This window comes from Thamnophis elegans, chromosome 8 (assembly GCF_009769535.1).
Source record: "Thamnophis elegans isolate rThaEle1 chromosome 8, rThaEle1.pri, whole genome shotgun sequence".
NCBI lineage: Eukaryota > Metazoa > Chordata > Lepidosauria > Squamata > Colubridae > Thamnophis > Thamnophis elegans.
Window position 1 is genome coordinate 79,446,307 of NC_045548.1, and position 24,875 is coordinate 79,471,181.

Sequence of the window (24,875 nt, forward strand, 5' to 3'; positions counted from 1 at the left end):
TTAATCCGTATCTCCTTCGCTGATTATTCCCACCTCCATCAGGTAAGCTCTGGTTCGGTAACCCCGATAAGCGGACTGGATCTTGATTGCCGCTTCTTCTTGGAGACGCAACGTTTGTCGGACCCTCCAGCCCCGCCAGAAGGCCTGGATCAGGGTGGCTGCGCGGACCACTTGCCACATCTGCTTCCTGGTTTTGAACACGCGCCTCTGCCCTTCGCCCATCCGGCGAGCCCCGTAGTTTTCGTACAACCAGTTGGAGGTGCCCTGGGGAGGCATGCCTTGCTGTTGCAGCTGCTGGGCTTGGACGCTGGTGGAGGAGAGACTCCGGGTGTTGGTGCGCTCCCGTGTCAGCCGTACGGAGGTTTGTGTGCTGGAGGCCAGGCGCTGACTGACGACTACGCCGGGTTCTCGGCTCTGCCTCCGCATCTGCTCTTCCCCGGGCACGTGGTAGCTTTTGGAAGGCGCCTGATAGGAGAAGCGGGGCCCGTAACGGCGTGACTGGCTGTACGTCGGTCCCTCCTGCCTGGAGGTGTAGGACATCCTTTGGGCACTTCTGGACGGAGAGACACTTGCGTGCCTTTCACATTCACTGTCCTCTGTTTCCGATTCCGATGGCGGCCCTTTGCCCACGCCGACAAGCACACGGATGCTAGTGCACCTCCCGCAGCGCGGACACGTCTTGGGCTGGGAGGGCTCAGTGTTCTCTCGCTGGACCATGGAGGACGGGGATCGTGGTACCTTGCTTTCCCACTCCTCGGGGTCTCCCACAAGGCATTTGCGCCAATGTTTCCTGGGGTACGGGCCCACCCAGGAGGAGCTCCCGGGCATGTAGCTGGGATGGCCGTAGTAAGTCCCCTTTGGAAACCTTGGGGGACTGTAGTAGGTCCTCTGCGGGTGTCCAGGATGGTAAGCGTGCCTTCCTGCTTGGGTCAAGTCCCGTCGGGTACGGTATCCCCGCCAGTGAGCTTGGATGGTGGTGGCTGCCTGCTGGCATTCGTGGAGGGCCTGGCGAGTCATGTAGCCCCGATAGTGTGCCTGAATGATCACGGCCGCTCTCTCCCTGTCCATCCTGGAGTACCCCCTGGATTCTCTCCGCCCCTCAAAGGAGACGGAGGACGATCTTCGGCGCCGGTAGACTTGTGGCGAAGGCACCTCCTGCCGCTGCAGAGCACGGTACTCGCGAGCGATGTATCGCCTCCAAGCAGCCTGGATGGTGGCGGCCGCGGCCTGCTCTGTCATGATCTGCTTACGGGTGAGATGGCCTCGCCACGTGGCCTGGATGGTGGTGGCCGCCTTGTCCATGAGCATGTCGAGCTCGTCCACTAGGAAGGAGGATCGGTGTCGGGAACGGCTGTTACTCCGGGCTCTGATCTTGGCCAGCTGCCGGTCGTGGTGGTGCTTCTCTTCATCTGTCATCTCCTCTTCTCCGCTTGGGTAGGAGCACCAAGGGTGATCCTCGTAGGTCTCCATCTGGGGGGGGGGGGTGAGGGGAAACGGCAGGTGTTAGCAAGGAGGTACTGATGTCTGTTGGCCAGATGTGGCTTTTACAGAAGCGCTAGACCAATCCCAATTATGACACCAAGACAAGGAAGATCATTTGATTTACAGTTTAATTTGGAACTTTTCAGTGACAGAGCAGTCTCAGTTTCATCGATTTAAGTTTAAGTTTAAGTTTTATTTTATTTATATGCCGCCCTATTCCCAAAAAGGGACTCAGGGCGGTGAACAACTTAAACGGGCAAGGGAAACATACAAGTACAAAATAGACATTTAAAATGACCAACAACCACACCTGTCGAGAGGGGAAGGGAACTCATCAACCCCAGGCCTGCCGGCACAGCCAGGTTTTAACGGCTTTTCGTAAAGCAGGGAGAGACGTGAGGGTCCGAATCTCCGCGGGGAGTTCGTTCCAAAGGGCCGGAGCTTCAACAGAGAAGCCCCCCCCCCGGGTCATAGCCAGATGGCATTGGCTAGTGGATCGAACCCGGAGGAGGCCGACCCTGTGCGATCTAATGGGTATGGATGGATTTCACTGGCGAGAAAATGAAAGGGAGAAATGACACCATCCCTTTTATAGGCTGCATAATCAAAAGAAAGGACATTCTGAATTGTTCTCCTTATTAAAGGGAAAGATAACAAAAGCAAATACAAAGACACAGAGAATTTGTTAAAGGGGCCCCAGAGGGGGGGTCTCGGTTAACTCAGAGATCCCATGGACCCCCACGGTTCTCATCTTTCTCCTTCTCATCCCTGCCCTCTTCCTCCTTCAGTTCACAAACCCCTCTCTCTTCTAGAACTGATGATGAGTTACCCTACTTGGGTGATGAAACATCTGCAAGAAAACCATCAAGCTCAGAGAGCACCAGGGACCACACACTCCTCCTCTCCCCCCCCACTGCTTCTCCTCCTCTCCCAAACCCTCCTCCCTTCCAGAATTGATGATGTTATCTCCAAGATCCTCTCACGGTTCCTGTTCTGGAGCCAGGTTTCACCTAACCTGTACTTCTGTCTCTGGGTTTTTCTGCCCAGGTATAAAACTTTGCTTTTCGCCACATTAAATTTCCTTTTGTTGTGTGGGGCCCATTATTCAAGTCCGCCAAGAACTTTTTGGATCCTGCGCTTGCCTTCTAGGGTGTTGGCTATTCCTGCCAGTTTAGTACCATCTGCAAATTTGATGAGTTCTCCTCCTATTCCCACATCTGAGTCATTTTTGGAAATATCGAAGAGTCCTGGGCCTAGAATGGAACCTTGTGGTACCCCCACTGTTTTCTTCCCTCCACGTGGATGTGGGACCATTAAGGAGTACTCGTTGATTACGATTTGTCTGCCACTTACGAATCCATGGGGTAGTGATGCTGTCTATCCCACATTATTATTATTATTATTTACTATATCTGAGCAGGAAGTAGATTGTGGTCTACTTTGTCAAATGCCTTGCCAAAGTCTAAATACACTATTTATTTATTATTTATTTATTAGACTTATATACCGCTTCATAGGGCTTTCAGCCCTCTCTAAGCGGTTTACAGAGTCAGCATATTGCCCCCACAGTCTGGGTCCTCATTTCACCCACCTCGGAAGGATGGAAGGCTGAGTCAACCTTTGAGCCGGTGAGATTTGAACCGCTGAACTGCAGATAACAGTCAGCTGAAGTGGCCTGCAGTACTGCACCCTAATCACTGCGCCACCTTGGCTCCTAGGTCCACATCATTTCGCTGATCTACTAATTTAAGTCCCTTTGCCAAAAAAACAAAAACCAAATGTCTGCAAGAAAACCATCAGGTTCACCCCAAAGGATTCCACCGTTCTCCTCCTTCCTCCACTCCACAAAGCCTTCTAGAACTGAAGATGTTACCTAGCTGGGTAATGAAACGTCTGCAAGAAAACAACCCAGCTCAGAGGGCACCGGGGACCCCACAGTTCAACCCTGAGCTAAGATACTCTAGTCCAGGGGTCTCCAACCTTGGCAACTTTTAAGACTTGCGGACTTCAACTCCCAGAGTTCTGGGAGTTGAAGTCCGCAAGTCTTAAAGTTGCCAAGGTTGGAGACCGCTAATCTATTGAAAACACTAATTCCTGTGAATTTGCTGTGCATCAACTCTGCCTTATTGCTTTTCTTGCAAATGGTTCTTGTTTTGATCCCTTTTCGATAAGAACTTGCAGCCAGTTCGTCTCTTGACCCACCAGGGGAAAAGTTTTAAACCTTCTCTTCAATTCTTGTATCCCCACAGCTTTTATTTCCCAAAATGCATCTTTGTAGAGAACTGAAAGAGATTAAACCTGAGCTATAATTCTACGGACCTACTTTAGTCAGGAAATAGGGCTGCTGTCAGGCTTGAAGCCCTCTTTTAGGTGAAAACCGTAGAAACCTCCAGAGTCGGTTTTCACCAGCCTGTGCCAATATGATAGATTCAATAAACCATGGCTGAAACTCAGCAGGTTCTGGGGAACCGGTAGCGGAAATTTTGAGTAGTTCGGAGAACCTGCAAATACCATCCCTGGCTGGCCCCAGAGTGGGGAGGGAATGGAGATTTTGCAATATCCTTCCCCTAGGAGTTGGGAGGGAATGGGATCTTGCAGTATCCTTCCCCTGCCATGCCCCCTAAGCCACGCCCACAGAACTGGTAGTAAAATAAAATGAATTTCACCACTGCAATAAACATGTTCTTTGAGGAAACGTCTCACCTCAGAAGTGTGAGGCCTGCAGCCCTCTTTTCTTGTGGGTCTTTGTCCTGCCACACTTTCTATTGTTCTACTATAGCAATAGTAGCAATAGCAGTTAGACTTATATACCGCTTCATAGGGCTTTCAGCCCTCTCTAAGCAGTTTACAGAGTCAGCACATCGCCCCCACAGTCTGGGTCCTCATTTCACCCACCTCGGAAGGATGGAAGGCTGAGTCAACCTTGAGCCGGTGAGATTAGAACCGCTGAACTGCAGATAACAGTCAGCTGAAGTGGCCTGCAGTACTATGCATTTTCTATGGTGGGAAAATGGGAGGGGGAATTGTACGGAGTTAGATGATATGTAGCCATAACAACATTCTTTCTAGAAATACAAGGTCATCCTTTGTCTCTGCACCTCTGCATCCTGACCGGAACTGGATGGGTGGAAGCTGCCAGCATGGCAGGGGGAGATTGGACCATGGGATGGACTTGTGGGTGTGGGGGCAAGTTCGTGGACTTCCAATTGGGTGGGGGAAACCGGGAAGCTTTCGGATTTAGGTTTTTCCCAGAAGTGCCAACATGGCTCTCTTCATCAATAGGAACTTTGAGCAATACTTTCCCTTGGACTCTTGATTTACTTTTGGATGCTATTTGGAATGCTGACAGTTGCTTATCCAGTGGTGAAATTCATTTTTTTTTTACTACCGGTTCTGTGGGCGTGGCTTGGTCGGCGTGGCAGAAGAAGGATACTGCAAAAATCTCCATTCCCTCCCCACTCTGCGGCCAGCCACAATTGGTCTTTGCTGGTCCTTCGTATTTCTCAAAATTTCCGCTACTGGTTCTCCAGAACCTGCTGGATTTCACCGCTGCCCTTGTCCTCTTCTGAGGACTGGACCCAAACCTTCACACCGGGACTAAGTTTTGGAAAGGAGCCATGTTTCAAGAAGCTTTGTTTCAATGGGGGGTTTAACCCTGGTTAGTCTAGGATCAGCAGTGCCCCTTTTGTCTTCGGTCAAACCTACTGGAGATGTCAAAAGCCGATTGAAACGATGCGCAGGCCTGGAGGATGAGCTGCTACTACCTTGATGTTTTTTCCTCTGGCTGATCTCTGAAAGGTTGAGCTGCGTTGCTACGTGTTGATCTCTGACCTGGCGGAAAGAAAAGAAGAGGGTGAGTGGGCAGAGAACGGTGCCCCCTGTGCCCTCTGGAAGGCTCCTGCATCCTTGGCAAAGCCAACCGAACACCCTATCTGTCCCCGGTGGGTAAACTTGCACAGACCCTGTTCTGTTTGTGCCTGTTAGGCCTTCCAGCCAATTCTTTCTTAGGCCGAGAATTCTGGCCAGCCATGACCTCAAGGCGTGATGTCACCGCAATTGTGGCATCATGGCCTATGCGCAGCCAAGCATGAGCTGCTGGGGGAAACATTGGGACAGCTGATATTTGGAACGGAGAACCCATCTTTGTTTCACAGGTATGATGTAAAGCCAATGAATAGAAGGGATGCTGGATCTACTTTTGGGTATCTCCTCAACCGCACAGCTCAGAGAAGGACACTCCTCACAGTACCTAGAATCACAGGGCTGGAAGGGGACTAAGAGGTCTTCTAGTCCAGCCCCCTGCTCAAGCAGGAGACCCTCAACTGCCCGCCCAGTCTCTTCTTGAAAACCTCCAGGGATGGAGCACCCACAACTTCTGGAGGCAACTTCTGTTCCACTGATTAATTGTACTCACTGTTAGGAAGTTTCTCCTTAGTTCCAAGTTGCTTCTCTCCTTGGTTAGTTTCCACCCATTGCTTCTTATTCTACCCTCAAGTGCTTTGGACAATAGATTGACCCCTCTTTTCTCAAGTATTGGAAGAGTGATATTCTGTCCCACTCTCATCCCTCGGGCATCTTTCTCTTCATTATCCTGAACGTACTACTTCCCGTAACCTTTCCTTGTACAATTTATCCTGAAGCTCCCTTATCTTCTCTGAACTCCTTCTAAGGTCTCAACATCTTTTTTGTATCATGGTGACCCAAACTGGACGCAGGATTCACAAGCACAGTATATAGTGCAGTGTTTCTCAACCTTGTCAACTTGAAGATGTCCGGACTTCAACTCCCAGAATTCCCCAGCCAGCATTCGCTGGCTGGGGAATTCTGGGAGTTGAAGTCCAGACATCTTCAAGTTGACAAGGTTGAGAAACACTGTCCTAACCACTGCTGGGGAATTCTGGGAGTTGAAGTCCGGACATCTTCAAGTTGCCAAGGTTGAGAAACACTGGTATAAGTGTCTCTATATCAGTATATCACTTTACATGGTAATCTCCATTTATGGGATGTTGGAGGGATCTACTCTATATGTAACGTGATAAGCCAAAATGATTTATAAAGGAGAAATCATTTGGGGATGGATGGCTTTGGGCCAATCAGCAGGAGACCTGTGAGTTCTAATCCCACTTTAGACACGAAAACCAACTTGATGACTTGGTGCCAATCACCAGGAGACTGTTGAGTTCTAGTCCCTCATTAGGCATGAAAGCCATCTGGGTAAGTTTGGACCAATCACCAGGAGACTGTTGAGTTCTAGTCCCTCATTAGGCATGAAAGCCATCTGGGTAAGTTTGGACCAATCACCAGGAGACTGTTGAGTTCTAGTCCCTCATTAGGCATGAAAGCCATCTGGGTAAGTTTGGACCAATCACCAGGAGACTGTTGAGTTCTAGTCCCTCATTAGGCATGAAAGCCATCTGGGTAAGTTTGGACCAATCACCAGGAGACTGTTGAGTTCTAGTCCCTCATTAGGCATGAAAGCCATCTGGGTAAGTTTGGACCAATCACCAGGAGACTGTTGAGTTCTAGTCCCTCATTAGGCATGAAAGCCATCTGGGTAAGTTTGGACCAATCACCAGGAGACTGTTGAGTTCTAGTCCCTCATTAGGCATGAAAGCCATCTGGGTAAGTTTGGACCAATCACCAGGAGACTGTTGAGTTCTAGTCCCACCTTAGGCATGAAAGCCATCTGGGTAAGTTTGGACCAATCACCAGGAGACTGTTGAGTTCTAGTCCCACCTTAGGCATGAAAGCCATCTGGGTAAGTTTGGACCAATCACCAGGAGACTGTTGAGTTCTAGTCCCACCTTAGGCATGAAAGCCAACGGGGTATTCTGGGAGTTGAAGTCCACCAGTCTTTAAGCTGGCAAGTCTGGAGACTTCCATTCTATACAGGAACTTCTGCTGCAGGACAGGGGGGGCAAAATATCCTCCTACAGGTAGTCCTTGACTTACGACCATAATTGAGCGCAACATTTCTGTGGTTAAGTGTGGTTTTGCCCCCACTTTGCCACCTTTCTTGCCACAGTTGTTAAGGGGATTGCCGCCGTTGTTCAGTTGGTTAACATGGTTAAGTGATTGTGGCTTCCTCAGGGAGTTTACTCAACAGACGTTCAACTCAGCTGACGCCGGGGACGTTGCAAACGTCATAAATACGAGTCAATGGAGACGGTCTGAATTTTGATCACGTGACCATGGGGATGCCACAAAGGTCGCAAGTATGAAAAAGAGTCATAAGTCACTTTTTTTTCATTGCTGTTAGGAATATAATCTAACGGTTGGGTTGGCAATATATAAATCATGTAACAATGTTGTACCTGTTTCTTTAAATCATACTGTGTAAAATGTGATTGGTTGCTGTTTTCCTCAATCGGCCACAAGAGGGAGCCAGAACGACTGTTAGCTCTCTCTCTGTTCATTAGATGCTAGGCTGATCTGATCTGAGTGTTTTGGAAGCTGGCTGTTAGAAAGTGCCGTGAGCTATTGTTAAGTTTTGCAACTGCTAGCAAACTTTGTTTACCGGACTGATTATATGATACTGGATTATGTTATTTGGATTATCCCTTAACTGAAAGACACTGAGGACTGTCTTATCTGTGTATGACTTGGACTGTTTGATGGACTCTGATACCTCTATTTCCACGAAAGTAAAAGCCTATTTAAACTGCGGTGTCTCTGTATGCTGGTTTGTGTGTTCTTCAACACAACTCTCACAATGCTTCGCTGAATGTACTTGCTCTCCCAACAGGGAGCTTACCTAACACTGGTTATGGGCCCAGGGTGTACCAGGAGTAGCTAAAGGAGAGTTGGTGTTGATACGCAATACCGCATACAGACAGCTGTTTATTGTAGTGATTGTTACTATCCTGGAGAAGATGGCGAGCGACCCATCAACAAGCCTGTCGATGATAAACTGGTTGGATGGAACAAACGTAGCTAACAAGTGCCGTTGTAACTTTGAACATTCCCCGAGAGAACGGTTGTTAAGTAGGGAGCTGCCTGCATACTGTTTGTCCCCGAGAACTGCAGAGTGTTCAGAAGAGCACATGAGGCATGTCAAACCACCCACGGGGGCTTCCCACTCAGTGGTCTTCTCCCCATTCCATGAAGGGTTAGATCAGTGGCCCCCATCCTTTGGGGCACCAGGGACCGGTTCTGTGGAGGGGTTTCCCCATTGACTGGTGGGGGAAGGGGGGGTTCGTGTGCGGCCTACATTCCACATTCCTGGCCCGGCTGCTGGCATGCTGTGGCCACAGATCAAGGGTTGGGGACCCTTGGGTTACATCAGTGATGGCTAACCCTTTTGGTGCCGAGTGACCAAAGAGTGCGTGCGCATGTGCGCACACCCCCAAAATATGTGAGCATACCCCCCCTTGCACATATGCCCCACCCACCCCTTGCCCATTTTTGGCTTCCAGGTTGGTGCAGGAAGCTTTCCAGGCCCCAAATCCAATGCAAATGCCCCCTGCACATGCATTCCCCCACACACGCATGTGTGCATATCCCGCATGCAACCCGCTCCCAGTGCATGCGTGGCAGAAGCCCCAGAACCAGCTGGCCGGCGGGAGGCAGGCGTGGATCCGCAGTGGAGCTGGTCTGGGCCGACGGCTTGTGTGCCCGGAAGGAGGGTTCTGCGTGCCACAGGTTCCCCATCACGGGGTTAGATGGGCAGCTGACAGGAACCAATGCTGAGAAGCTCCTTGGAAGCACATCGGAAGAAGGAAGGAAGGAAGGAAGGAAGGAAGGAAGGAAGGGAGGGCGGGCAGTAGCAATAGGACTTAGACTTATATATCACTTCACAGTGCTTTTACAGCCCTCTCTGAGTGGTTTACAGAATCAGCCTCTTGTCCCCAACCATCTGGGTCCTCATCTGACCCACCTCGGAAGGATGAGTCAAGCTTGAGCTGGTCAGAATCGAACACCCTGGCGTGCATAGTGAGTTAACTTGCAGTACTGCACCATGCTAAATTTTAAATTTTGTCTACTCATCTATAATTCAACGTCGACCTGGACTGAATTCGAGATGCTCCTCGGAAACAGCTTGCGTCGCAGGCAGAATCCAGCCCTTCCCAGAAGTAAACGACAGGGACTAGTACTTTGCTCCGAGAGGCATCGTCTTTTATTTCAAGATAAAGGCTGTTGTGCCATCTTCCCCCTCCCGCCGCCCATCGTAAAACAAGGTTTCCCTCTGAACTCGAGATCCACAACCTGCCTGCTCCCACCTTATTCAACGTGAGAGGGCTAACGACAACAGGTGGAAAGCGCCCACCTGCACCCCCCCATCTCAGACCCCCCCCCACAACAACACAATGCTACATTCTGATGTATAGAAGTAAAAAATAATAATAATAATAACCCAACAGCCAGGAAAATGACCCCCTCCCTCCCATTGCTACATGCACCGGAAATGGTCTGCAATTGGGGGGGAAAAAACCCCATGGTTGGGACAGACTTTCTGGGCTGGCATCCCCACTTCAGCAGGGATGGAAAGAGGGCGCAGTGCCCTTCTCTGCCCCAGATGTGCCCCCTTTTCCATCCCTGCCAGGCGGCTCCTGTTTACCGGCTCCATGAGGGCCCAGCACAATTGGCAGAGCGTGTTTCCAAGTTTCAGGAAAAAACCCCTGCAGGCTCTTAATCGGCTGCTTGCAGGGTTACCCCGCGCAGGGCTTCTGGCTTACGCCCGCCGGGACTGCTAAGCGGGCTCAGATCACGGACTAGAAAGGAAGAGGAGGGGCTTTATTCCAGATTTAGGAGAGTAGAAGAGTACTGGTGCCCAACGGGGCTATAAACTGAAATAGTCGAGGCTGTTGTGGCGGCAGAGGTTCGTGGTCCAGACGGCGTCTCCCCGGTTGGCGCTCAGCAGCATCTGCTGGAGTTCGTTGCTGACCCGGGAGAACTTCTCCTCATCCACGGAGCCGTTGAGCAGGTTGGAAGAGGTGGGGGGCCAGGGCAGGTCGTCCCCGTAGCAGTCCACGGGGTAGGGGTAGATGACCAGCCGCAAGTCCAAGAGGCCCACCGTCTTGTGGAGCAGGTTCTTCACCCCCTTGGCCGAGATGGGGTTGCCGAAGACGCCCAGGTAGCGGAGCCGGGTGCAGCGGCAGAGGGCGGGCAGGAGCAGGTTCAGGTGGGGGTCCATTAGCCGGCATTCCATGATGTCCAGGTGGAGCAAAGTGGAGGCGGCCTCGGTCAGCAGGCCCTGCAGAGGCTGGAGGAGGCTGTCAGGCAGGTTGTTACCGCTCAGGTCGAGCTTCTTCAGGGACGAGGTGTGGAGGCTTTGGGAGAGGTAGGCAAAGTCGTTGGGCAGCAGGTAGCAAAAGGCCAGCTCCAGGCTCTCCAAAGGGCTTCGCAGGTTTCTGCAGAGACGGCAAAAGAGAAGGCCGCTTAAGGACTGGCAGGGGGCCCTCCCTCTCCCCGCTCCTTGTGCCACAAGGACACAAGAGTTGTGTGGCGGTTTCTGGAGGAGGAGCACCCTTGGCCTGTCCTTCAGGCGCCAGGGATGCACTGCAAAAAGTCACAGGTGTTAATTATTTGTTATTTAAGGTAAAGATTCCCCTTGCACGTATGCGTAGTCATTCCTGACTCTAGGGGGCGGTGCTCATTTCTGTTTCAAAGCGGAAGAGCCAGTGCTGGTCATGTGGCCGGCATGACTCAATGCCAAAGGCGCACGGAACGCTGTTATCTTCCCACCAAAGGTGGTTCCTATTTTTCTACTTGCACTTTTTACGTGCTTTCGAACTGCTAGGTTGGCAGAAGCTGGGACAAGTAACGGGAGCTCACTCTGTTACGCGGCGTTGGGGATTTGAACCGCCGAACTGCTGACCTCCTGATTGACAAGCTCAGCGTCTTAGCCACTGCGTCCCAATATTTATTATTTACCCATTATTAAATTTATTGACGGCCCATCTTACCAGAGTTTACCACAATATCAAAAAGATAGAATTTTACAAAACTTACATGCAATGCAAAAGATAATTTACTCAATCCTAACTAATAAAAATAAATAGAAATGGATCCAAAATAAAATTTGGTTGAACCAGGGACATGTGCTTAAGAGGTTATAAGTAATGGATGAAACCATGAATCGCTTTCCCTCCCCTTTTGGCGGTCCTGAAAATTCCAATTCAAAATTCTGGGGCTTTGTCGAACCTTCCCAAGGGCTGCCAAGGGCCGAGATTGCCCAGGGCCAATTTAAGGGGTCTTTTAAGAAGTGAAAGGTGGTACAGGAGAGAATGAAACAAACAAAAAGGCAAAATTACATTTTAAACCCATAAACACCTGGCATCACACAAGCTTTAACCCTTTTCCTTTTCCCTTTCAGCCATGCTTTTTTCCTCCTCCCTCATTTCCCCATGATTCTCATTTTTCTTTTTGTACTTGTTTTGACAAATTAATTTAAAAAAATTATCAGGGAAAAAAAAAAAGAGATAGGCAGCAATTTGGACTTCTGAACAGGAGCGTGGCCTCTTTGCTAGAACAAGGAAATCTGCACTCTCGTTCTTTGTCCCATGCGCAACCCCGCATTTCCCGGATCCATGCAGGATAAGAGAATAACAGCATCGGAAGGGACCGTGGAGGTCTTCTAGTCCAACCCTCTGCTCAGGCAGGGAAGCCTGCAGCATTTCAGACAAACAGCAGTCTAGCCTCTTCTTAAAAGCCTCCAGTGATGATGGAACACCCACAACTTCTTCTGGAGGCACTGGTTAATTCTCCAGTCAGGAAATTCCTCCCTAGATCTAGGTCAGGGGTCCCCAGCCCCTGGGCTGCAGTCCATTATCAGGCCCTGGCCTATTGGGAACTGGGCTGCGTGAGAGCTGGGACTTGTGCAGCTCCCCTCGTGTGAGTGGTGTTGCATGTGTGCTGGGAGGCAGTTGTGCAGTCTGGTTTCTCTTCCCCCCTCCCCCAACCCGCCAAACCAGGCTGCCAAGCCGTAGAGGTTGGGGACAGCTGACCTAAGCTGCTCTCTTACCCCAGGAGTTGTGGCAGCTTGCCCGAAAGCCTGGAGGAGCCCAGGTTCAGCTCCTTGAGGCAGGTGAGGCGGCTGAGCTGAGTGGCGAAGTACTGCAGGCTCCCTTCCATGCCCACCGTCAGCCGCCGGACGTCAATGTTGCTGTAGGGCAGCTTCAGGCTGGCCAGGTTGGTGAACTTGGTCAGGTGCGGCAGGACCACCCTGAGGCCGGAGAGCCCGAGGTTGTTGAACCGCAGGTCCACCTGCCGGACCCCGGCGGGGTCCAGGAACTCCAGCAGCCCCACGGTGCTGGCGATGGAGAGCTCCTCCGCCCGGAAGTCCCGGCAGCGCAGGCGCAGGGCGTTGCCGCTGTTGATCTGCAGGGCGTCTTTCAGCACCACGTAGGAGGTGCTGTTGACAAAAAGGTCCACCCAGACGTCCACGGACACGGGCTGCGGTGCCGGCAGGGCCACGGACCTGCTGTAGGGGCCCTTCCTCCGCTTGGAGGAGCGCTTCAGGCACTTGCTCTGCTGCTTGGAGACGTCCAGGCACGCCTTGGCCAGAGTGACCGTCCTGGACCACAGGCTCATGCTCTCCGGGCCCTGCCCTTCGTCCTGGAGGCCCGTCATGTCGAGGATCTGCAAGCGCTGGCCCTTGCTGGCCGGAGGGGCAAAAAAAGGAAAGCCGTTAGCTTGAGCAGAAATGGAAAGGGTGTCCTATTGGAAGGCTTGACGGGGGAACATGGGTGCCTCTGCAGGCCTTCGAGGTCACGGAAGGTTCCTCCACAAACACCCCAAGTCCCTGAGATGACACCCAGTGTCCTTAGAGGACCTCCAAGGGTGGGTGGGGGTGGCTGTTCCTGTCACTTTTGCATCTTATCTGGATCAGGAATCTCCAACCTTGGCAAATGTAAGACTCGAGGACTCCAACTCCCAGAATTCCTCAGCCAGCATAGCTGGCTGAGGAATTCTAGGAGTTGGAATCCACGAGTCTTAAAAGTTGTCAAAGTTGGAGATTCCTGATCTAGAGTGTGCCAGCTTGCCTGGGTGGGGAATTCTTCTGACTCCCGGTGCTTCTGGGCGGAGAAGTGGGCAAGGTAGCAAACCTATAAATAGAAGTGTCAAAGTGTGTTCAGGGTCCTCCTTTGCTAAGGGAGGCCCGTCTTTAGTCAGCTGAATAAAGCATATCGAGGTATAAACCTGGACTCCCGTCTTTCTTTATACCAAGCCACCCCTGAAACCAGCAAAACAGTGAAAGAGGTAGTAACAGCAGCAACAGGAATAATCTCTATCAGCATTCCTCCACCTGACCACGGAGTTGGCTGGCCTGCCTTCCTAGAGGTCACCTTTTTCACAACCCTCAATAATAGTGTGCTGATGGGATTAGAAACAACATAGGATTTCCCTTTGTGTTCACTGGGATCTTTGCTAAACTTATTAGCAATAGCAATAGCAATAGCATTTAGACTTATATACCGCTTCATAGGGCTTTCAGCCCTCTCTAAGCAGTTTACAGAGTCAGCATATCGCCCCCAACAACAATCCGGGTCCTCATTTCACCCACCTCGGAAGGATGGAAGGCTGAGTCAACCCTGAGCCGGTGAGATTTGAACAGCCGAACTGCAGATAACAGTCAGCTGAAGTGGCCTGCAGTACTGCACCCTAACCACTGCGCCACCTCGGCTCTATTCCAGCATCCCTGGAAGAAAATAGCTTTACCGCTGGACTGCCTTATTATGTACAGCTTGGTATTCTCCGCATCTTTAGGGCAAATGAATCCAGGGTAGCGATTGGGCAAATAGAATGAACAAAAGGCACGTGAATCCGACCTTTATCTTCACATGCAAAGGTTTTAACGCCATCTGTAGGAATCTCCTGTCATAAAAAATGACCTTCCAGAGAGAGATAGAGACTCACGGTCTTAAAAAGGCTGGAGAGAAGTTTAAGTGTGGGATAGAATTACAACTGAAAATGAAAAAGCCAGGTGAGATGCCCCGCAAATCAGAAATTGTAGGGAATCCTGGCTTTAATGCGGATAGTCCTTGACTTACGACCACAATCGAGCCCAACATTTTCTGCTGCTAAGCGAGACAGTGGTTCAGTGGGATTTGGCCCATTTCATGACCTTCCTTGCCACAGTTGTTAAGTGAATCACGGCACTTGTTAAGTTAGTCACCCATCTGGCTTCCCCATTGACTTCGCTTGTCAGACGCTGCAACTGTCATGAGCCAGTTGCCAAAGGTCTGAATTGCGCATGGGGATGTTGCAACAGTCATAAGTGTGGAAAAAAGCTCCTAAGCCAGATTTTCCAGTGCCGCTGTAACTTCAAATTAGCAATAGCAATAGCAGTAGACTTATATACCGCTTCATAGGGCTTTCAGCCCTCTCTAAGCGGTTTACAGAGAGTCAGCATATTGCCCCCAACAATCTGGGTCCTCATTTTACCCACCTCGGAAGGATGGAAGGCTGAGTCAACCCTGAGCCGGTGAGATTTGAACCGCTGAACTGCTGATCTAGCAGTAGCCTGCAGTGCTGCATTTAACCACTGCGCCACCTTGGCTCTACTGTTGTAAGTTGAAGCACTGCCTGTATTTTTCTAGCCTCGGTGGAGACGCTCATTCTGTATCTACCGGCTCTTCACTTAGGAAGACAATGGAGTAGAAGGAAGGGTATACATACCTCTTACTGCAAGTTCGATTCTCCAGCATCTTCATGAGATACGTCACCACCCCCAAAATAATGGCCTGAATACACAACTTGTTCGGCTTCTCCCGGATCAGGGCCCGCTCACAATGCTGACACTTGCACAAGAGTTTCTGGAAACTGAGGACGGGGAATGGCCAGGTCTGCACCAATTGCTGGAGCACCGGAGTTCTCTTATCCATGAAGGCGGCCTTGAAGAGGACGGGATACAGCTCCTTCGGGAGGAAGCCCAGGGCTTCTTGCAAGGTTGAGTAGTGAGAGACAACCTTCTGCGCACAGAGGAAGACCAGGGAATACATGGCAGCAACTGGGCAGGGGGAGCAAGCCAGAAGGTTGCTATGGAAAGGAATAATATTACTAGATGGGAAAGAATAATATGACTAGATACTTTCTCTCTAGCCTGCCTCCAAAAGCTTCCATCTAAGGGTTCAAACCTTCCTAGTGACTTCAGTTTCAAGAAACATTTAATGAGAAATTGACATACGTAATGCACTTCATAAACAGAAACCACAACGTACCTGCAAAGAATTCATAGGGAAGAGGGGGGGGGGGGGGTCAACCTATTCTTGAAAGCACTGGAGGGCAGGACAAGAAATAATGGAGGGAAACTAATCAAGGAGAGAACCAAACTAGAACAAAGGAGAAACTTTCTAACAGTTTCCCTTCAGAAGCTGTGGGTGTCCCATCACTGGAGGCTTTTAAAAAGAGATTGGACAGCCATTTGACTGGAATGGTATGGGGTCTCCTGCTCCTAGTCCAAGACCTCCAAAGTCCTTTCCAGGCCTGTTATTCTAGGTTAACAACTATTACTTGTCTATCCAGCCAAAAAAAAAAACCCCCCACCCTAAAGTACCTTAAAAATTAATAAATGGATTATTGCATCGGTTTTTAGGACTACCATTTACTTCATCAAATGCATGGATCCAATTCAATGCTCTGCACTCTGTGAAAGTCTATACTGGTGCAGATTAGCATCGGGCACAAAAGGCCAAGAAATCTACAGTGAAGGTCCAATTAAACTGATTGCTAAACAGCACGGGGATATTGTCAGCTAATGGCGAGTACCTACTGAAGTGAGATAATGGTCAATGGCAGTCAAAAGAAGTTGGGTTGAGTAGGAATTCTAGGCTGATTCCTCTTTACACTCCGCCTGCAGGTTCTGCCACTCCTTCTCCTACAGTTAGGGACAGATTGTCATGGAGAATAACTATGCGCACACTAAAGGTTGACCACGACTTGATAGCACATTAACAATCCATCCTGAAAGGGCCCCAAGTCTCACTCTAGTTAAAAGTTAAGAAAGGGCTTCAATCCCGCATTTCAATCGCATTTCACTGACCACAACAGAAGAAAAGCACATGAAATCCCTGCCCAGTTAAATTTGCATTACATGCCTTTTGGGTCCTCTCCAAGAGATGAAACTCTACGATCCCTTTTTTACAGACTTACAGGTCCTGGAAGTTTCCTGATGCCTTGGGATAAGAGAAGGATTTTTTTTTTCCTGCCCTGATGACACTCTAACCTCCCTTTGGGGAGAAGTGACCTCAAGGACTCCCACTGTATCCAAAAAGCAGATTCAGCACTTCCAACTCTTAAGGATTTCTGCTGCTTCTTCTTCTTCTGACTTGGTCAGCAGTTATCCAAAATGAGTTGACTTTCTCAAGAGAGGTAGCTTTTCTACACTGTATCCTCTTCAAAACGCTTCTCTTCCGATTCCTCCATGGCTAAATCTGAGGCAGAAAAACAAGAGCACAATTAAGTAATTAATGAAGTTTTTGATGGAGGAGGCATACAGGTAAGACAGCAGGGATATCTACGGGAATCTCCACAGACATACAGGTAACCCTCTACTCATAATTAGAGCTGACCCCAAAATTTCTGTGGCTAAGTAAGACAGTTGTTAAATGGGTTTGTCCCATTTTATGGACTTTCTTGCCATAGCTGTTAAGTGAATCACTGCAGTTGTTCTGCTAGTAACAAAATCCGGCTTCCCCATTGACTTTGCTTGTCAGGTGGTCGCAAAAGGTGATCATGTGACCACGGGACACTGCGACTGTCATAAATATGAGTCAGTTGCCAAGAGTCCATATTTTGATCACGTGATCATGTGGATAATGCAACGGTGTGAAAAATGGTCACAAGTCACTTTTGTTCAGTGCTACTGTAACTTGGAACGGTCACTGAATGAAATGGTCGTAAATCAAGGACTACTTGCATTTTGTAGATACTTGCCTGTCCAGAAGTAAGGCTATGGGGGGGGGGGGGAGCATCAGGAACTATTTTAAATGGTCCAGGAGGGAAGCATTTCTTCCGCTTGCAATACAGTGAGTGGTTTCAAGAGAAGACTCTGTATGCCACTGTTAACAACAACGTTCCAATTATGCTTGATTCCTCTGAATGGCTAAATGATGATTAACCTTCTTAAAAGCTCCTATAAAGCCATTTTCATCTTCATAAAGTGTTGCTGCAGCATTAAGCCGCCTCTGAATTGCTACTATTCAAATGACTAATGTTAACATTTAAGGTCTTTGCAGTTGTGTAAGGGAAGCATCTTCATCGCCAAGAGGTTTTTTATCCTCTTTATTTGAATGGCGTGTAGTTTGTGCATAAAACTCCCAAAGAATTTTAGCCTTAAAGAGGTGCAACTTTATCTGGAACAAATTTGACCAGGGTCCATAAATTGTCCAGCCCATCGCTGGGTACCTCATGAAGCAATAAATAAATATTTTTGGCTCAGGGGTCTAAAAAGACCCTGGTCTTGTCAAAAGGGGAGGGGGGTGACAACCTCAGGTTGACAGTGTCAAAGGGACCTGTAATCTCAGATAGCATTTTGGAGTTGGCTAACCCATAAAGAGTCTTGAAAATAGGCAGAATATAAATCTACCAATCTATCCCTGATAATGATAAAGAACAGCCTGGGTGCGGGATGGGAAATTGGATTGGGTTATTAAGTGATTCCCATTATTTCCACCTGAATTGAGAGGATGGTCCTTCTGGGAGAGGCAGGGAGGGCAAACAGGACGTCACCCCTTATTCTTACCTAAGAGAAGGGAGCTTACTTTGGAATGCACAGGTTTAACGTAGAAAACTTATTAAATTTGACCAAAGGTTCTTCAACAAGCCGAAATGCAACCTTACTCCCACAAAATGAGGACAATTATTTTATAAAGCATTATCACTGCTTACACTGCTAGTCTGAATTATGAAGGACAAGAAAGGCCTCTACTCAATTATTCTGCTGTTCCCTCCTTTTATTTCTCCTGCTTTGGCCTTGATGAAATGAGCACCGACTAGCAGTCAGAAGACGCGATGGAATAATTTCACAACTTATGGACAGACTTAATCATAGTTTCAACTGGGAAACTGTGACCATAAGCCAAGTGCAAAAATGCTATGGAATTTCTAGAAGCCTAATACTCTTGAGAAATAAACCATCAACGGATACATAGATATAAACAATATCTACATGCGACATAAAAGAGGCTATCAACAAGCCAAAAAATGGAACCAAAAGACCAAAACTACTTCCCCACCAGCAATCGGCATCTATACGAGCAAGTTTAGCACCAAGATGCAATAGATATTAGATCAACAATCAAGAAGGAAACAATACTCCAATCAAGGTACTACCAAGTCAATAATAAACACCCAGTCAAGGAAATACCAACACTGACAGGGCAAGCCAGTAGCATATAAAGGGAGAGCAAACCTCACTCCTTACCAGCACTGATAATGTTACCTAGTTGGGTTTTGAAACGTCTGGAGGAACACAACCACGTTCAGAGGGCACTAAGCACCTCTCACAGAAGAGCCGTTATATATTTCCCTACCCTGATTGTTGAGCTGAAATCTCTTTTTAGTTTAAGTTGTAGCTGGAGAGCAGTGTTAAACTATGGGCGAAAGAAAACAAGCAATCCAAGATTCTACATGCATTCTACTCACTACAGTTGGGAGGGCTCCACAGACCTACCCCAACTATAGTGAACCCATTCAATTGCAGACCCCACCAAGCTGAAGGGTCTGTTCGTGAATGATGCTTCTCTCTCCTCCTCCTCCCAACCCACCCAAAATATGCAACTCTCCGAGGACCAGGAAATGTGAGACAAAAAGAATTCTTTTAACAAAACAAAACACCAAGGTTCAGAGATATAGCCATCATAATCTGTGACAACACACAATTGCAGAGCACATCAAATCTTTAAAAAGCATGGACCCCCCCACCCCTTGATGGATGTAACAGTGAACTGGATTTCGATACTGAATGCTTTTGCCAGCAACCCCAAGGCACAATCATCAATGAAAAAAATAATAATTCTTACACAACAATTTCAGTAGAGGAGAGGCAGATGCCATCCAAAGTTTCAAGAGACTCACAATGACATCATAATCAAACAAGCTGAGGCCAAACTGTGCCCAGATCTTATGTCACCAGCACTCCTATAAGAGACACCACAGACTCCCGAAAACTAGAAACTCCTGTGAAAACATCATTGAACTGCCATGGACGGTGAAGTGTCATACAACAACGGTCTCACAAATAAGCTGTCAGGATCATCACCATTCATGTCAACACAAGTATGACATGTGTGAGTCTGTACTCACTGATGTTAGTACGGTGACTGAGTTTCTAGTTGCTGAGGAGAACTACTTTGCTGTTAAGAATTTGATTATAACAGTAAAATCTAATTCAAACTAAACTTAAAGGGAAAAATAGTAAAGAAAAGAAAAATAGAAAAGTAAAAAGTGCAAGTAAAGAAAAAGTGAAAGGAATATAATAAGGAAGAAGATCTTCATCCTAAGTATAAACAAAGTTAGTAACTTTTTATACTCTCTAAAGTTACATTTATCTTTTCATGTGTCTATAAGCAAATCCACATCATCTTTTCAGTCCTGGTGCCAGCAGAAAGTCCAGATAGAAAGTGTAGCCAGAAGTAGTAATATGTCTTTACCTTGATCAAAGAAACTTACGGGTAACTTTATATTCCTTCCTTTTACATCTTAAATTCTTGATATTTGTTCAAATAGTGTCGCTGTATTTTATAACTCTTCATTTCTTCTTTGTCCCATCACACAGAGCATTCCAAGGCTTTAACAAGTCTCTTTTGTAAACCCATTAGGTTCAAATTACCTAAGTTAATCATGCTTGATCTGTCAGTTGTCAATCCACTTTTGATATCACCTCTATCTTGCCAGATAAAATTTGTTCTATATCTGACATTTCTTTAATGACATAGTTTAACCAGAGAAGCAGATGTGGTTACAGAAATTGTTGATGACTATTATTCTCTGATTTAGTTCTTCAAAAGTCTTCTTCGGTATCTTTATTGTTGTTGTAGCATGTTGCAGGCTTGTGCATTTTCCTCTACTTAAAAAAGTCTTTACTTCCCTCTAGGATCCCATTTTTAAAATATTGAAATTATACCCCATGTTGTGCTTTGCGAAAACCAAAACAGAACAAGAAGTGCTTTGTACTTTATATTTAATTCCCAAAACATTTTTTCAAGTTAAGTTTCAATTTTACCTGTACCCCTAGTCCACTTTTTAAGATCAAAAATCTTATTTTGCTGTTTATAACAGTTTTTAAAAAAAACACTTAAGTTTATATTTTTCCAATAAGGATTAAAGATAGAATCTCCTATCATTTTCACACCTGTCATGCCAAAGATCCTTAAAAATTTCAAAGTAATTAATGAGCTGTTTCTATTGATCAGTGATTAGAAAACGAGGTTTGCAAATGTGTCCTTTACAAGGCCCTTGTGTGGTTGTGAGCAAGATGGCTAATTCCATTTCTCCCAGTGCTCAGGCCTGGAAAACACCGTTGTCCTGTGGTCTCCACTCCTCTTCTTACCTGGAAAGGTGCCCAAGAACTAGCGGCACTGAAAAAAAGTGACTTATAACCATTTTTCACACTTACAACCGTTGCAACATCCTCATGGTCATGTGATCAAAATTCAGACACTTGGCAACTGGTTCATACTTATGACCGTTGCTGTGTCCCAAGGTCACGTGATCCGCTTTTGCGACTTTCTGACAAGCAAAGCCAATGGGGAAGCCAGATTCACTTAACAACCGGGTTACTAACTTATCAACTGCGATGATTCACTTAACAACTGTGGCAAGAAAGGGCGTAAAATGGAGGCAAGACTCCCTTAACAAGTGTCTCACTTAACAACAGAAATGCTGGGCTCAATTGTGGTTATAAGTTGATATATATTCTCATCAGAAAGTAGGTATATTCTGACCAACCGGACGGAGATACTGAACTGATGGGATTCAGGCCTCCCGGAAGCATTCAGAAGACTGACCTGCCCAACCAGTGCGATCAAGAAACAAATCAACAGAGTCAGAACTATTCCTAGAGTGACCTATTAAAAGACAGACCACAGAAACAAAATAATCTAACACCGCTACTGACACCTACAATTCACAGCCTGAGACATTCAAATGCATTATTAATAGATTGCAACCACACCAGACACTGTTCTGAGCCAGCCTTAGCAGAAACAAGAAACAGACTCCTTGTCACAAAAAAACTCCCTCTTTACCTCTTGTGGAATTAATTGCATTCACCCATTGAATGCAATTAATAGTCCAGGCAAGAGTCCTTCAAAGAGTTAACTGCAGCAACAGACCTTATCAGTTCCATTTGCAAGGCAGTGAGCTCCCAGCTGAAAAGCTGCAAATTAAGTTCTGGAAAGCACTCTTTGATGCAGCAAACATCATGAGCAAAATCTTCAGAAATACGAACTGTTGTCTCCTACGACAACCACTCCCCTTTTCTTCTATTTATTGCCCAGACAGGGAGGGCCCATTCAGCAGCCACCTGTGCTTTGCTTCCTAAGTCAACTCCTTGTCTTCCATTGCTCAACTCTGAGTTCTAACCTTCTAAGTTCTAACTACTCTGTGCATACAGAGTATGGAACAGGCCCCAGCTGTTCTTCCTCCTCACTCATCTCAGCCTCCAAAGGCAGCTGCCTCTCCGTTGGCTGGGAAATGTCGCAAGGCCCAGGCTCTATCTCTGCGTCCGATGCAGAGCCCAGACTCCAGCACTGGCCCAAGTTCCTCTCCAACCTCCTCCTCATCTTCGCTGCTGCCTGCTCTGCTGACAGCTGGCGGGCCACAACAGACACACAGACAACCAACCAGCCAGCCAAACTTAAACAGGAAATAAGAAAGAAAATAACTATGCTGACAGAAGAAACAAATCCATTTCCTTATATGTGAGTTTGAGCTACCTGCCTCAAATCAGAGCCAAACTTAAATGCCTAATTGCCAACTAATTATCCTAAGAATGGCTCCATCAAAAGCTTGCAAAAGAACAAGGAGCAAAATGCAGACATTAATTCCTGGGTCTGGCCCCCTCCAGTCCCCTCAATATTTACTACAAAGATGTACTATATTCCTCACTCAGCAGAAAGCAGCAAATGCTCACTGAGTATGTTGGATTTGCTTAACAACCGTGTGATCCACTTAACAACCGCAGTGACATAAAAATAAAAACTATGGGTAGTCCTAGACTTAGGACCACAATTGAGCCCAAAATTTCTGTTGCTAAGCGAGACAGTTGTTAAGTGACCATGTCTCTGGATCAAGTGATAACGGGATCCTAGAATGGCTCAAAGTGTGAAAAATGATCATTACTTTTTTATCCCCATGGTTGAGTGATCAAATTTCAGATGGTCGCAATGTGCAATGGTGTGTGTGTGTGTGTGTGTGTGTGTGTGTGAGAGAGAGAGAGAGAGAGAGAGAGAGAGAGAGAGAGAGAGGTGATCCCCTTTTAGCAATAGCAATAGCAGTTAGACTTATATACCGCTTCATAGGGCTTTCAGGCCTCTCTAAGCGGTTTACAGAGTCAGCACATCGCCCCCAACAACAATCCGGGTCCTCATTTCACCCACCTCAGAAGGATGGAAGGCTGAGTCAACCCTGAGCCGGTGAGATTAGAACCGCTGAACTGCAGATAACAGTCAGATGAAGTGGCCTGCAGTACTGCACCCTAACTACTGCGCCACCTTGGCTCTTTTGCGACCTTCTGATAAGCAAAGTCTATGGAAAAGACAGATTCACTTAACAACTGTGTCACATAACAACTGCAGTGAGTCACTCAAACTCTGGCAAAAAAGGTCATAAAATGTGACAAAACTCACTTAACTGTCTCGCTTAGCAGCAGAAATTTGGGGCCCAATTGTAGTTGTAAATCAAGGACTATCTGCATATGCTTCAGTTTTCTGCCAAACTTAGTACGGAGGTGCATTTAAACCTGGCACGTGGCGGTAAAATAATGCACAACCCACCAGCTATGGACCAGATATGATGCTTTTCCCTCTATGAAGGAGGTGGGTAGCAGATTAAAAAGTGTGAGAAATTAAAAGAAATAAATTAAAATAGAAAAAACAATAAATAAACTTGCAACGAACCAATCCTGCAGGCCAGAAGGACTGTCCCTTCGAAACTTGCAAAGAAATACAGGTAGTCCTTAACTTGTAGCCACACAGAACAGAATGTACAGTGGTGAGCCGAGGTGGCGCAGTGGTTAAATGCAGCACTGCAGGCTACTGCTAGATCAGCAGTTCAGCGGTTCAAATCTCACCGGCTCAGGGTTGACTCAGCCTTCCATCCTTCCGAGGTGGGTAAAATGAGGACCCAGATCTCTGTAAACCGCTTAGAGAGGGCTGAAAGCCCTATGAAGCGGTATATAAGTCTACTGCTATTGCTACACAATATTAAGAGTTGGAAGGGACCTTGGAGGTCTTCTAGTCCAACCCCCTGCTCAAGCAGGAGACCCCTGACCATTTCAGACCAATCTGCCCAATCTCTTCTTAAAAACCCATTCATTTGAACTTACGCCACTTTAAAAAAAAGCAAGTTATGACCATTTTTCACACTTACGACCGTTGCAGATCCCCACCGTCCCCTGATCAAATTTCAGACGCTCGGTAACCGACTCACATTTATGACGGTTGCAGCCTCCCAGGGGGTCACGTGATCCCCTTTGGCGAACCTCTGACAAGCAAATTCCATAGGGGGAAGCCGGATTCGATTAACGACCGTGCGATTTGCTTAACGACCGCAGGGATTCACTGAACCACCGTGGCAAGGAAGGTCATAAAATGGGGAGAAAAATCCTCAGCTATGGAAAATGTGGGCTCAGCTGCGGTCGTAAGTCGAGGACCACCTGTATTTAGGGCGGGGGGGGGGGATTATTTTTAAATGGCCTGTTGCCCCTTCCCCCTTCAGATCTTGCCAAACTCGTCGTCCCCCCTCATGAGGATCCCCTCAGAGACCCTGATTTTCCCTCATCGTCCCTCCAAAATTGTCGGGCGCCCCCCACCCTGAAACCTAGGAAAGCCCCCCCTCTTAAGATAAAAGACAAAGGGGAGGCCTCCCACAGACGGAGCCGCGGCCCTTGCCGGCGTAACGGCTGCCAAGCCCCCTCCTTCGCAAGCAGCGCCCGAGAATAGCCCCCTCAGCGGCTACCGGGGCGCGGGGTTTTGGGCCTTGCTCCGCTCCGGGCCTCTCTTCACGACGCTCCTCAAGATTCTGAGGGGGGCTGTTCCCATGGCAACGAGGCCCGCTCCCGCCAGCGACACGCCCCTCCGCCCTTACCCGCGACTTGCTCCGTCGGGCCCGCGCTTTTTTTTTTTTCCTTTTTCCTCCCCGAAGAAAACCATTCCCGAGCCTCTCTCCCCGCCCCGACCGGATAACAAAGTCCCGCGGCGGCCTCCGTACACCCGCCGCGCACGCGCAGG

At 48.0% G+C, this 24,875-nt stretch overlaps 2 protein-coding genes across 4 annotated transcripts; both read right to left on the bottom strand.

The window, feature by feature from the left end:
* LOC116512075 (abnormal spindle-like microcephaly-associated protein homolog) lies at positions 1 to 1,470 on the bottom strand. The gene has a single exon (XM_032222351.1). It carries the CDS (start codon positions 1,468 to 1,470, stop codon positions 1 to 3), a length of 1,470 nt encoding a protein of 489 aa, XP_032078242.1.
* Positions 1,471 to 9,585: 8,115 nt separating this feature from the next.
* LRRC14 (leucine rich repeat containing 14) lies at positions 9,586 to 24,838 on the bottom strand. 3 transcript variants are annotated; one of them, XM_032223015.1, is made up of 5 exons: positions 24,733 to 24,838; positions 16,576 to 16,856; positions 15,103 to 15,462; positions 12,446 to 13,081; positions 9,586 to 10,832 (listed from the first exon to the last, which is right to left on the bottom strand). In XM_032223015.1, the coding sequence occupies exons 3-5, from the start codon at positions 15,423 to 15,425 to the stop codon at positions 10,262 to 10,264; spliced, it is 1,530 nt and encodes a 509-aa protein (XP_032078906.1). In that variant the 5' UTR covers positions 15,426 to 15,462; positions 16,576 to 16,856; positions 24,733 to 24,838; the 3' UTR covers positions 9,586 to 10,261. The 3 variants fall into 3 exon arrangements, with proteins under 3 accessions (XP_032078906.1, XP_032078905.1, XP_032078907.1); XM_032223014.1 differs by having other exon boundaries at positions 16,521 to 16,856; XM_032223016.1 differs by lacking the exon at positions 24,733 to 24,838 and adding an exon at positions 24,604 to 24,696 and having other exon boundaries at positions 16,521 to 16,856.
* Between the last annotated feature and the right edge of the window lie 37 nt (positions 24,839 to 24,875).

What these genes read in the sequence shown, in the direction of transcription:
- LOC116512075 (XM_032222351.1), bottom strand. Translation starts at nt 1,470, where the DNA reads ATGGAGACCTACGAGGATCACCCTTGGTGCTCCTACCCAAGCGGAGAA.
- LRRC14 (XM_032223015.1), bottom strand. Translation starts at nt 15,425, where the DNA reads ATGTATTCCCTGGTCTTCCTCTGTGCGCAGAAGGTTGTCTCTCACTAC. An exon ending in AATCGAACTTGCAGTAAGAG is followed by an intron (nt 13,082 to 15,102) that starts GTATGTATACCC and finishes CCCTCCGGCCAG; the next exon opens with CAAGGGCCAGCGCTTGCAGA. An exon ending in AAGCTGCCACAACTCCTGGG is followed by an intron (nt 10,833 to 12,445) that starts GTAAGAGAGCAG and finishes CCGTCTCTGCAG; the next exon opens with AAACCTGCGAAGCCCTTTGG.